The 13,947-nt window shown below is 37.3% G+C and overlaps 1 protein-coding gene across 2 annotated transcripts in view; it reads left to right on the plus strand.

The window, feature by feature from the left end:
• TyrRS (Tyrosyl-tRNA synthetase) overlaps positions 1 to 13,947 on the plus strand; it is a 67,931-nt gene that overhangs the window by 49,968 nt on the left and 4,016 nt on the right. For both annotated transcript variants that reach the window (XM_083140547.1, XM_083140546.1), the window contains 4 exons: positions 1,305 to 1,490; positions 3,122 to 3,343; positions 11,329 to 11,442; positions 13,538 to 13,688. In XM_083140547.1, the coding sequence (XP_082996673.1) occupies positions 1,305 to 1,490; positions 3,122 to 3,343; positions 11,329 to 11,442; positions 13,538 to 13,688 (673 nt within the window). The remainder of the gene's footprint in view (positions 1 to 1,304; positions 1,491 to 3,121; positions 3,344 to 11,328; positions 11,443 to 13,537; positions 13,689 to 13,947) is intronic.

Raw genomic sequence — 13,947 nt, forward strand, 5'->3', positions numbered from 1 at the left:
AGAAAGCCATTTGTTGAATCTGAATTATAGTGCACATTATATAATTGTTTGTTGCTTTTTCCCACTAAAAACCAGCGTATGCATTATATACACTTGCACATTTACACGCGTAAAGACAGTTTATTGCTAGGCGATGTCCTAATTTTCCAGCTCATGCAATATCTGGACATGGTATATGCATTTTTTTAACATGAATGCAGATCTTCCATGCTATCAGTTGTGGTACAGCCTGCTCCCAGCTTCCTGATTGATACTTGTGGATTGTGTGTTATTGCAGTCTACTTGTACTATTCCAGCTGAAATGCTCAGTCTTCTGGAATGTGTAGCATCCTACACACTACCGGTACCTTACCTTACCAACTGGCTCTACAGCTCTGGGTGAGCTTTGACCTCCTGCACTATCAGCCTCCAAGCATTTCGGTCCATTATCTTCTCCCTCCATCCATGGACCCCCATTCTTTGTAGATCTTGTACGACACGATCCCATCTGACTCCTCTTGTGGAATACATTTTCTCATACATGATTCTTTGCGGCATTCTATCCTTATTCATACGTTCTATGTGACCCATCCAACTAATTCTTCTTGCTTTAATATATTTTACTATATCCTTTTGGTTTAAGATTGAATTTATCTCTTCATTATTTCTGCTTCTCCAAAAATCTCCATTCTTGATTGGTCCATATATTTTTCTGATTATTCTTCTCAGCACTATAGGTTATTACCGGTCTTATAAGTGCTTTGTAAATCAATAGTTTTGTATATCTGCTAATTAACTTGCTTTTTAGTAATTGTATATTGGCATAATATGCTTTGTTCCCTGCGTTTATTCTTTCTCTGATTGTATCATGCATATTATTTTGGTCATTTATCGTCATTCCAAGATACTTAGAGTTTGTTACTGCTTCAAATTTCTTGTCATCTATGCTGTTTGGTAATTTATCTTATTTTCTTGTCTGTCAAATTTTGTATAGTTCATTTTGTTCTTCGTATGTTCTGTTTGGTTAGGTTATTGCTTAATCTAGCTCTTAGTTTAATTTTTACAAATAAATGGTCTGAATCATAATTTGGTCCTCTTTGGCTTCTCACATCTATGATTGTTGAGGATGTGTCTCTTATCTATTAAAAATTGTTTTTCTCAAGGAATAAGTGTGACAACAAAATTAATTTTAAATTTTGATAATTCTTTTTGTCGGAAGGAAACATAATCACATTGCTTTTATGTAGTATATTATTTAGTATGTGTGTATGTATAAAGGAAAACTAAGTTAAAATATAACTAGGCTTATATTTCTTTATTTCAAGTCCCTGGATTAGCTGGTGGGAAAATGTCAGCTTCAGAAGAAGATAGCAAAATAGACCTGCTAGATAATCCAGCAGCTGTGAAAAAGAAGCTGAAGAAAGCTTTTTGTGAACCTGGAAATATAGACGACAATGGAGTCCTGGCTTTTGTTAAGCATGTTTTGTTTCCACTCTTCAAGGATGGTGAAGGTTAGTAATGTGTCCTTTTATGTTATTATTTCATAATATATACATGAAAGGAAGAAAGGAATTGAAAATGGAAGGAAGAACACCGCACAAAATTCTATTTCTATCGGTAACGCGTCTGACTACCATGCTAAAGGTCCCTGGTTCAATCCCCGGCCGGTTCAAATCCGGGAATTTTTCTAACATTGGAAGCAGCCCTGGTGCCCAACCAGCATCGAATAACATGGCTACCTGGGGGAAACCCTGGCAGGTAAAGGTGGTTCAGGGTGTGATGCTGATCACATCACCCCCACTCACGACCGGATCAAGAAAGTGTGGGGCCGTTACCCCCATACCCCCTATACGTCTTCGTGGCGTGGTGCTGAGCACAGGGGAGCACTTTACTTTTTTTTTAACCTATATTTTATGGTCTGACTGCATTTTCAATTAAGAAAAACAGAGAGCATTGTACAGGGTGATCCAGAAGTATGGAGACACCCAAATAAAAGTTGAATGACATACTGTTTTGCAAAACTAACACTGTAGGTTTGTAATAGGGGTGGGGTGAAATGTTATAAGTCAGGTTTCCTGGTTTTGAAATTCCAATTACTTCTTTGAAATGGCTCTATTTTATTAGCAGAAGAACTGAAACTTAACTGTGCTAGACAATCAACTATCTTGGAACTGAATCATTGCAGTATGTAGCTACAGGAACTGATCTCAAACCCAGTGGGTCTGACGATATGAATGAAGTTTTGTGAAATGTCACCCTTGTGACAATGAGTTATGTGCTGTAATGATTTTAAATAGTAAATAAGATTTCCATCACAACTCATAAGATGATTAGGGCTGAGCCCATTATGATGTTCTTACTGTTCCCACCAATATGGATGCCGACACTTGAAAATTTTAACAGTTCAAAGTAGTTCAGAATATTTATTAATTGTAGGGATAGGCAGATACGAAATTTTGGCTGATTCTGATAAAGTACCGATATAAAATTTACCAATGACTGATATACTACCGATCTGATATAAAATTACAAATAGTCCTTGAAGAACTTGAATGGTTCATTGAAAGATATTTATATATATATATCGGATTGGAAAAATGATCTGTAATTTTACCGATAAACCGATACACCAGTACCGATAGAGTACCAATGAATCTGTCCCATCCCTAATTAATTGTAATATTCCAATGGAACTATAACAATATTGCTTTAACATATTCATAATTTCGCTTGAGATGATCATTTAAATTTAATCACCTAGTTCATTTCTCTCCACAATATTGTTGCAAAAATAATGAAACTATGCATTTTGCTTAATTCCCAGGATATTCAGACTAAAAGTGCTGCTTGACATTTTTGCAGTAACATTGAAACATCCAGATTCTGGAAGAGTGTTCAAACTGATACTTTCTGACACCGGTATCAGTACCTTCTGAGCTCTTGTTAAAAATTTCAATTTTTGATGCAAGTGAATAATTTTGGGATTTGTTTTGTTTCTGTTTTTCAAATTAGGGTGCATTCTTTATACAAAGAAGAGATGTAGTAAATATGTATGTATGCAGCCAATTTGTGAATGAAATGAAATGAGATATGTGTGCAATGAAATTTATTTCTCGAAACTTAGAGATTTTTTTTCTCCTAGGTTTTGCAGTACGGAGAGGTCCAGAAAATGGTGGTGATGTTACTTTTGGTTCTTACAGCCTCTTGGAAGAAGCATTTGCCAAACAAGATGTCCATCCAGGCGATTTAAAGGCTTCAGTAGAAAACTACTTAAATAGGCTGTTAGAGCCAATTAGGAAATCATTTGACACACCACAGCTAAAGAAGCTAATTGAAAAAGCATATCCACCAGCGGGAAAGCAAAGTGAGTACATGTACAATATTTTTATGTGATCTTTTTTATGACGCACGGCTAGTGGAGGCTGGTGGTCTGGCTTTGTGAGTTTACACCTATGACGAGTCATTATATTTTCATTTAGTTCGTCCTTTTGTGGACAGATGTCATGTGTGTACAAAACAGTGTACTTACTGTGAACTCTGTTACAATACTTCATCAAGTTCACGCTAGATGGTGTTATTTAGTAGAGAATGTAAATAGATGTAAAGTGTATTTTGGTTTATTTTGTAACATGTACAAATTATGTATGTAAGTTTAATAATTGTCAGGTATTAACTGTGTTATTTTATATGATCATGTTCGATGAGTTTACCGAACTGAGTACCTTCGCTGGTGGATGTTTTGTGATATGACGTGATAGCGAGGCCGGTGACATTTTCTCAGTTTATGTAATCTGGCCATGAATTCTATATTCAGCCTGACATAAGCTACTCAGGGAGGAGATAAAGCAACGAGAGGAAGCCTGCATCTCAAAATTGGTGTTACAGAATTACAGGCTGCAAGGTATTGTTGTCTCGCTGAATGTTGCTGCCATGATGAGATAAGCATTTTCCTTTTTATAGTGAATAGGAAACAAGACGTTACTAGCAATTTGTGTGTTTGCATTTCTTCAAAGAAATAAGAATACATTTATTTCAAATAGTCTGAATTTGTGTATCGTCAAGAATTGCCCAGTTGCAAAGTATGTACTTTTGTTAAAAGGAAGTTATCGGAAGTTGGCATCTTGCAGTAAGAGTCCTGATGTTTTGAAGTAACTTACGAACTTCACACACCATATATGTTAGGAACAATGTACTCTAAGTGGAATATGTGTGTGTAATGTAAGTTTTGACAACACAAATGTGATATTATTATGTTATGTAACTTTTCGCACAAAGCTGCAGTGAATGGGAGAATGCATTATGAGTCGTTCGTTTTCCGCACGAAGAGAATAGGAAAGAACAAAACAAGTTTTTGAGAAAATCTGTTGAATGAATATTAACACAAATTATTTTCGTTAATGTGGCCGCAGTGGCTCAGTCGGTAACGCGTCTGACTACCATGCTAAAGGTACCGGATTCGATCCCCGGTCAGTTCAAATCCGGGAACTTATCTAACTGAAGCAGCCCCAGCGCCCACCCAGCATCGAATGACATGGGTACCTGGGGAAAACCCTGGGGGGGGGGGGGGTAAAGGCAGTCAGGGGCATGATGCTGATCACATCACCCCCAATCACGACCGGATGATGAAAGTGTGGGGCATTACCCCCACACCCCCTATATGCCTTCATGGCATGGTGCTAAGTTCAGGGGAGCACTTTACTTTTACTTTACATTTTATTTTTATTTTCGTTAACCAAAGTTTGGTATCAAAGACTATATTTAGATAGGATGTTGATGATCTATATGCACATAAAGCCTAAATGCAAGGCTAGTATTCAGTGTACTTCCACTGTATTTATGACAACCATTCGTTAAAAGCATATGTAAAAGAACATTGCAAGCACATATGTAATTGTAATCGTGAGTGCAGAAATATTTCAGTATGTGCCATACCTGCAAAAGAATTATATATTTGTAAGAAAAATCCATGTAAAAATATGGTTGCTGGTTAAAGATCACCGAAAAGTACTAATAGCATGTACAGTTGAACAATATTATACCGAGTGATAGTCATTGTGTACAAATATATGCTAGAGTACTTACATATATGAGGGTTATTTTTTAAGTAAGGTCTGTTTTGCAATAAAAACGAAGTAAGTAAATGTTTTTCAAAACAACATTTATTTTCTGAATTTACATACACTTCTCTATTTTTCTACATAATTTCCTTGCCAGTTTAAACATTTATCGTAACAAACTAGGAGTTTTTGGATATCCTCCTCATAGAACTCTGCTCCCTGTGATGATGGCCAGTTACTCACGGTCGTTTTCACTTCTTCATCAGTGTGTAAACACTAGCGACCCAGGAAGGTCTTCAGATGGTGGAAGAGGTAGCATCGCTAGGTGCAAAGTCTGTTTGTGAATACCGTTTGAAATTGATTGTTGTCAAAACCACAATCGATGGAGTGGCGACACATATCATCGCTGGTCAAAGTGGAAGCAAAAGAGACACTTTCAAAGTGCAAGATCGTGGCAACTGTGTTTTGGGACAGGCAGGGTGTTTTGTTAGTGGACCTTTTGCCGCAAGGAACAACAATTAACTCAGCTTCCTACTGTGGGGCCCTAAAAAACTTTGTCGAGCAATTCAGAACAAACGGCGTGGAATGCTGTCAGTCAGTGTCGTACTGATTCATGACAATGCAAGGCCACATACTGTGGCTCAAACTCAAGATCTGATCGAATCTTTTGGCTGGGAGGTATTCGATCATCTGCCATACAGTCTAGACCTTGCGCCTAGCGACTACCACCTTTTCCGCCTTGTGAAGACCTTCCTGGGCGGCAAGCATTTAGACATTGATGAAGAAGTGAAATCGATCCGACCGCGAGTAACTGGCTATCATCATTACAGGCGGCAGAGTTCTATGAGGAGGGTATCCAAAAACTACTAGTTCGTTACGATAAATGTTTAAACTGGCAAGGAAATTATGTAGAAAAATGGAGAAAAGTGTATGTAATTTCAGAAAATAAATGTTTTTTGAAAAACATTTACTTACTTTGTTTTTATTGCAAAATGGACCTTACTTAAAAAATAACCCTCGTATATACCTTTGCTTGTTCCAACCGATGCACAGTGATCCACAGTGCCGAAAAAATCGGCAAAAATCAGGAGCTCTTTATTTGATCCCTAAATCAATACAAACTTGTAAGATTAGCATTTTTAAGGAAGAATTTACACTTTGGGTCCACAGAATTCACATGGAATTGATTATTTAGGTTTTTATACAAAAAGTATAATTTTGACCTATTTCAATGCATACTTATGACCACAGTAATACTAAACAATAAACTTGTAAGACTGAAATACATTAAATAGATTAAATAGCAATAAAATAATGATAAAGGTAATAATAATAATTGTGAAAAGTATCATTAAAATGAATTGATGCACAATAATTTTTTAACGCCAGGAAAACAGACATCCTATGAAATCACTTTCAAATTAAATTAATGTCTTTTAAGGCATTAAATAACATTTATTCACTAGTGCTAATGCCTTTCCTTATCTTTCCTCCTTTAAATGGGCTTGGGTTGCAAATGTGTTAGATTCATTTTCCCGGCGAAGTTCTCCAGTTTCTCTCTCTTAATTTCTGTCTCTACTTTCTTCAAAATTGACAATCTGCTTTTGAGACTGCGTAGAGTAGAAGAAGAAGGAACTAAAAATACCCTTTTTTTTAAAGCCAACTGAAATTATTTTTAAAAACTTTATCTTCTATTCGCGACAATTCTCATATACTTACAATACTTCGCTGCAGAACTGTGACACATCAACACTAATGTTCTTAACATAATCTTCAGCGATATTGTCAATATTTATAGTATCTAACACGAATGAAACAAATGCTTAATGTTATCATTCCTAACTTCATCAAACATTTCATGAAAAATGTTGTGGATTTCTATGACACACCACCACCATTAAGGACAAGTGAATGGGTAAAAATGGCCCAAGCTATTTTTAAAAATATTTTCATCTTTACCAATGAGTGCCTGAGGCAAACCTTCTAAGTATCTTTCCAGTGAATCTTTCTGAATGTCATGACCTTGAATCAGCTATGGGGCTTCATTAGTTCCCCTCACAGGGCCATAAAAACTCTGCCTATGCAAATTTCATTGTTAATCAATGCTTTAAAGTAATTATAATTCGGACTTACGAAGCAATTTTGCTTTGGGTAATATTTACACAGCACGTTTCTTTGGGGAAAATTTTAGGGAGGTGGTTGTTGAAATTTTGGAGAGAAGTATGGAGTTTGGATAAATCTCTGTTACTGCACTACTGCTACATGTATTAAGCATCAGCTGATAGCAAAATCGGAGACCTCCCATTCCACAGCACGCGCACACGTGATCACGCTTGATTCAGGGTTTGCAGCTGACCCATTAACAGCGGAGCACACATTCACAAATAAGCCATATTTGTCAAAAATAGCAAAAAGTATCTAAACTTTTCTCCCATATCTTTTTCTCAATACTTTAAGGTGTCCATTGCTTTAGAAATCGTCGCAGTAAATAGCGGAAATCATCCACTCAAGTGAACTTTTTTTATTTTCAAGTCAAAAATGAAAACTTTATATTTTATTTTAATTCAAATGTGTATTCTTTTTCTGTGCATTACTGAGAAGTTGTGAGTCTACCTAGTACAATGTTATTGTCCGGTGAAAAAATATTAATACAACAAACAAAATATAGTCCGAAAATTCCATTTTCATGAACCACCATCTTGAGGGCTGAAAACAAGAATAAATAATCGATTTAGAAATAAATTTCTCTGGCAGTTTCATGCTCTATTTAGTTGTTAATAGAACTGTTCATACTTTATCCCGTTACTGAAAAGTGGAAATTTCTATTTTTGCCGACTTTTTTTTGGAATTCTGGATCACTGTGCGATGTGTTGTTGGAATCAATGTATATAATTTAAAGTAAATATTGAAAACTCTTGGTACACTCGAGCTTGTTGATATTCAGAGTTCAGTATTCAACATTAATAAATAGGGTAATTTGTAACAAAAGATCACGATGCTGTTCATTCATGTGATATTTTAGGACCCCATGAAAGTTCTTAAAACAGCGTACATCTGTCATGAAAATTAATCCGAGCATTGAGATGACATAGCTTGTTCACTGCCACATTCCTGTTGATCTTAACAACAATTTCAAATAATGAACGTATTATCATTGTGTAATTCAGGGTTCAAAGAAGTTTGTTTTCAATAAATACATTTGTTCTAGTACACCCGTGCTCAAATATAAATCACTATATACAAGTCACTCACAGTGTAGCTTGAAACAGTTGTATTTAAATGTCTTAATTGTGAATTTCTTTTCAGCTAGTGGGATTTCTATGTGGGGACTGGGGTGTATAGTTGTTTACCTATTTCTTAAACAATGCTCATATATTTCTACAACTGAAAATAAGTAGTGATGTGTTGCTATTGACCATGAGCACCACAAGTGAAGAATTCAAAGTTTTTAATTTCTTGAGATTAAAGGAAAGGTGGGATGGAAACCTCATGGTTTATTTTTGTTATAACATTTGTCTGAAACTAATTCAGCACACAGTTTATAAAATTTATAAGTATTCTGAATCCTAAACATACGCAGGTTACTAAAAAGATCCTTATCAAACGTTTTTTTTGTTGATCAGAATCAGTTGGGAGTGATGATTGTTGCTTGGAAATTTTGAACGTGCTGTTTGCTGACGGTAAGGGGGGAGTTCAGAAGGAAGACACTCGCAAAGATGGATGCCAAAGCATTGCAGGAAATGCATGTGGAGCGTGATCTCATTTAAACATTCCTTTTAACTCAGGAGCTATCTGGCTTTGAAAGTGTTATCAGCCCGACAAATTCGACACCCAGAACACCTTTAATTTGGAGAAATGGGAACAGTATATGTGAGTTTTGGTATCGAAATACATGCCAAACGTGAAGCCTTTGGTTTACCATGTACGAAACCTGTAGTGGAAGGTAAGACGTTTTTCAACCTTTAAATAAAGGAAGCGACTATGCTTGTGTTGTGTCATTGAGAATCGAGCTTCAAGAGTTGACAGCTAGTGATAAATTGTTTGCCAGTTGATGGCCAGTATTAAAAAAATATTGGCTGTTTATGGGTTCCCACCAAATATATAGGAAGCGACACCATATGGCTTTGGCTACAGCTGTCAGTTTGGAATGTATGTCACGTTAATATTCAAGTAGCGGCGCAGAAAAATAAACTCATTGAAATTCACTCCTCTGCTTGTAGGATCAAATGATCGTGAAGTGCAATATGTATAAATGTGGGGAGAAACATAAGGAAAGAAGTCGTCTGTTTGGAACTTGTTCGGTTCAACGGAGTGCTAAAATACGCAATCTCATGAGAGATTTGTCATACTATAAAGGAATCGGGATTGTATATACATATAAAGGAAATAATAGAAATACATTTTGAAATCATTTAATGTATTTGAAATGTACAAACATGATAAGCCGTTCGCTCACATGTACCTGAACTGTGATTACAGTAGGTTTGTTCATTAAACAAGGCACTTGAGCTTTGATATAAAATACTGGATTTTTAGTACAATATTGTAATACATTCGATGTTATATTTAATATGTGTTAGTACGAATTTTATTTGTGCAAGAAAGTAATACGTATAGTTTCACTCGTTTACAATAATGGAACAAATTTAGACGTTACTTTTACTTGGATCAACGAAAGTCATTTATACTACACATTGTGAAATTTCATTTTGAAACATTTATAAATAAACATATTGGTCTTTGAAACAAAAATGTTCTTATGTTTGCATGAATATTTCAAGGTATTTCACCACAAGTGTCTCATATTTTGTGAACTAATGTTTATTTCCTTGCAGGTGTGGGAATTTCGTATGCATATCAAACTTGAATCGTTTGTGGGATAAAAGGGCCGATCGTAAAGTTACAGGACTGATTTAATGGAATGGGAAAGGGATAAATTGAAGTGCAACTAGTACAGTGTTTTTTCGTTTTTCTTCTTCTTCTTCTTCTTCTTCTTCTTCTTCTTCTTCTTCTTCTTCTTCTTCTTCTTCTTCTTCTTCTTCTTCTTCTTCTTCTTCTTCTTCTTCTTCTTCTTCTTCAGACCTGTGGACCTCCAAACCGCACTTCGTGCGATGCTGGACGGGAGTGACATATCCAATATGGTGTGGCCAATTTGGTAATTGTGGAAGTCAGGGTGGTTGTGTTGGGGTTTTGCAATCTGGTTGGTTCAGAGGATCATCGCACTTGTAGTCTACCGTAATACTACTCTTGCTTGAGGGTCAAAATGCATAGATTTTCCTTCCTTGTTGTTGCGCATCTGCATTAGTTTTTTGCATTTCCACATTCAGGATGATAGCAAAATCTTACGAAGTTGTTGTGGAAGTTTTGGTGTATGTAGACACTAGAGTGCTGCATTGAGGTTTTTTTGCTCGATCGTCTAAAAGTTGGCACGGATGACGCTAGATGGCTTACGGAATATTCTGTTTCTTCACTCGAGTGAATAACACTCGAACAGGCAAACGATTGGTAGATGCTCGAAGCCCAGTTGTTCACGTACAACCATAATTTGTGTGTGGCAGTGTGCCTTCAAATATGCTTCGTGAAGTGAAAAATGCAGGGAAATTGAAACTCAAGTGAACATAGTCATCATATCCATGTTAAAATGTAATTCAGTCTATCTTAGCAATACATAGCAATATATGAAAACGAATAGATGATTATGGGCTGAAACTACCAGCACTAATTGTACACATTTGTACGATTATTGTCACATTGAAAAGATATTTGATATTCTATATATTCGAATGAATCATGCTTGAGCTTGTGAGATTCGATCGAGTTTGAGTGAACGAAAGTGGTTCAATGCAGTACTCTAGTAGACACTAAGATTTCGTCCACCAGACGACTCAGAATTAAAAACTGTTGAAAACACACTGAAGGAATGCTTGTAAAACGACACCGATACTTACCTGTCAGTCTCTCCGATCGAAATGAAGGTAGACGGGATGGGGAGCGGAAGATTTTAGTGGAAGGGGAGAAACATGAAAAAGGCCCCTCATGCGTAGTCTGCCAGACGACGTGTTAGCTTTCTAGGGTTAACGGTTCCATTTAAATACTAATAGTGCACATTAACTTATGTCTGTACCTATGTACACTGTTCACATAAAGTGGCACATTTTATAAGGTTGGAAGTATGTGGTACTTTATCTAAACAGTAGTGTACAAAATAAAGCTAGTGGTTTCTTCTAACAATCGTAGAATACTTATGCCACACCTGGTATAGACATAAAGCTCATTTTGTTGTTGTTTACAGAAGCAGCTGCAGATGATATTGGTCCTCAACGGCTGGATATTAGAGTGGGAAAGATTGTAGAAGTGACAAGACATCCTGATGCTGACGCTTTGTATGTTGAGAAGATTGATATAGGTATTTGCAATTTATTTACCATTTTTTCTTTTTGTGTTATCTTTTGCCAAGGCATTTTTAAATGCTCTGTAATCGATTATTTGACAAATTTCAAATGGTTGAGTCATTAGATGACTAACCATCTCTTGCAAGAGTTCAAGTAAATCTCTTTATTTATTTATTTTTGGCTCAAATATACTCTATGTGATCAGAAGTATCTGGACACCCACCTGAAATCGAAGTACAAGTTTCGGCCACCCTCCATCGGGAACACTGGCAGTATACGGTGTTGGCCCACTCTTACCCTTGATGACAGCCTTCACTCTTGCAGGCATACTTTCAATCAGGTAGCGGAAGATTCCTTGGGATTGGCAGCCCATTCCTCGTGGAGCGCCGAAATGAGAAGAGGTATCGAGGTGGGTCAGTGTGGTCTAGCACGAAGTCGGCGTTCCGAAACATCCCAGAGATGTTCTATGTGCTTCAAATCAGAACTCTGCACAGGCCAGTCCATTAATGGGACCTTGTCGTCAAACCACCCCCACAAGCAGCCCTGGAGTATGGACAGGTGCACTGTCGTGTTGAAAGAGACAATGGTCATCTTCGAACTGGTCTTCAACAGTAGGCAGCTTGATAATGGTTAGAATGTCAAGATAAGCTTGTGCCATGACATTGCCACGTAAAGCAACAAGGGGCCCCCCTTCAGGAGCACACTGTAACCCCACCACTCCCGAATTTCACTGTCGGCACTATACAGGTTGGTAGATGTCGTTCACCAGGCATTCGTCACACCCTCACCCTACTATTGGATCGCCACATTGTGCACCGTGATTCATCACTGCACACAACAGTTTGTTCTACTGTTCTATGGTCAAGTTTCAACATTCCTTGCACCACGCGAGGCGGCGTTCGGTATTTGCCAAATGCCGCACCAAACAGTCATGCACCTCGCGCTGAACAGTCATGGTGCTTGCAGTAGATCCTAATGTGGTTCGAAATTCCTGTGCGATGGTGGTGATGGATGATTGACGATTATGCTGTACGACCCTCTTCAACACTCAATGGTTTCTGGAGGTCAACATGGGAGGTTGGCCTGCATGCTTTTGGGTTGTACATATCCCTTCATGTTTCCACTTATCTATAACATCAGAAACAGTGGACATAGGGATGTTTAGGAGGGTGGAAATCTCGCTCACAGACTTCTTACACAAGTAGCATCTGACCACGTTGAAAGTCCGTGAGTTCCTCAGACCGTCCCATACTGCTGTCTCGTGCTGTGTGCAGACTACTTAGATTGCTGATCATGTGTTCCACATGGTAGATGGCAGTACTGTGTTTGCCCTCTATGATAAACACACGTTTCGCGGTGTGTCTGAATACTTTTGATTACTTAGAGTATATGTATATTTGACAAGGAGAACAATAACATCAGTTGTAATCTATCAAGCAGGTGTTTATTACTTATGACTGACTGACCAAAACAACAAAAGCTCAGTCTACACTGTCTTGTACTTCTTACATTCCAAGTAGTTAGTATCCAGTTATGTACCCTATTCATTGCTGGCATTTCTCTATTGATTTCTGATTTATGTTAATCCTATGCCCAACCCACATTCTGGGAGGGAGGGGCTGAACTTTCATTTTGAAGTTATTTTCCCCCAGGAGGATTGGTTGCACTATGCCTACATAGTTCCTCCCATCCCTTTGGTTATCTGTAAGGATATCCTTACCTTAGCCTGTGGGAATCCCTCCCCTCCAAGACAGCAGGGGAAGTGCTTATTTGTTTGCAGCACTTCCTTGTCATGTTTCAATGCTGTCAGTGAACTTTTCTGGGCTTTTTATGAGGATTGTCCTTCCATAGAACACTGCCTTCTCAATCCGGGATTTCTTATTTAGCTATGCCTTATTTGCAACTCACCACCATATCTCATATTAGCCAATATTGCCTGTATATCAGCTCTGCCCTAAAATATGTTTTTTTTTTTATTAAGAAAATTATTAAAGCTCAAAATAACATTAGTTTCAATGAAGTTAATCTTAATGTCGGAGTTGTTAACAGCATATCACGTGCATGTTGATGAATTGTCAGTTCTAACTCCATTATTTTGTAATTTTTCAGGTGAGCCTTCACCACGTACTATTGTGAGTGGTCTCGTGAATTTTGTATCCATTGATGAAATGCAGAATCGAATGGTGGTTGTGTTGTGCAATTTGAAGCCTGCTAAAATGAGAGGGATAGAGTCTGCAGGGATGGTTCTGTGTGGATCTGTGTAAGTGGATTGTAGTGATACTTAAGATCATGCTTTTGTATTTACTCATTTGAATAGAAAGTACTTCACCCATGAATACACTTACATAATTTGATTAATTTTATGACCAATGTCATTTGTAATGGCTTTGTTTACAACTGCTCTGACTTTCTTGCATGGATGGTGGACATGACAATCTGTCTTGAAGAAACAATGACTGATTCGAAGAGAAGAGATACATTCAATTATTCACATGGAACATAAATTGAACATCGACATT

Source organism: Lepisma saccharinum, chromosome 18 (genome assembly GCF_977018435.1).
Source record: "Lepisma saccharinum chromosome 18, izLepSacc3.1, whole genome shotgun sequence".
NCBI lineage: Eukaryota > Metazoa > Arthropoda > Insecta > Zygentoma > Lepismatidae > Lepisma > Lepisma saccharinum.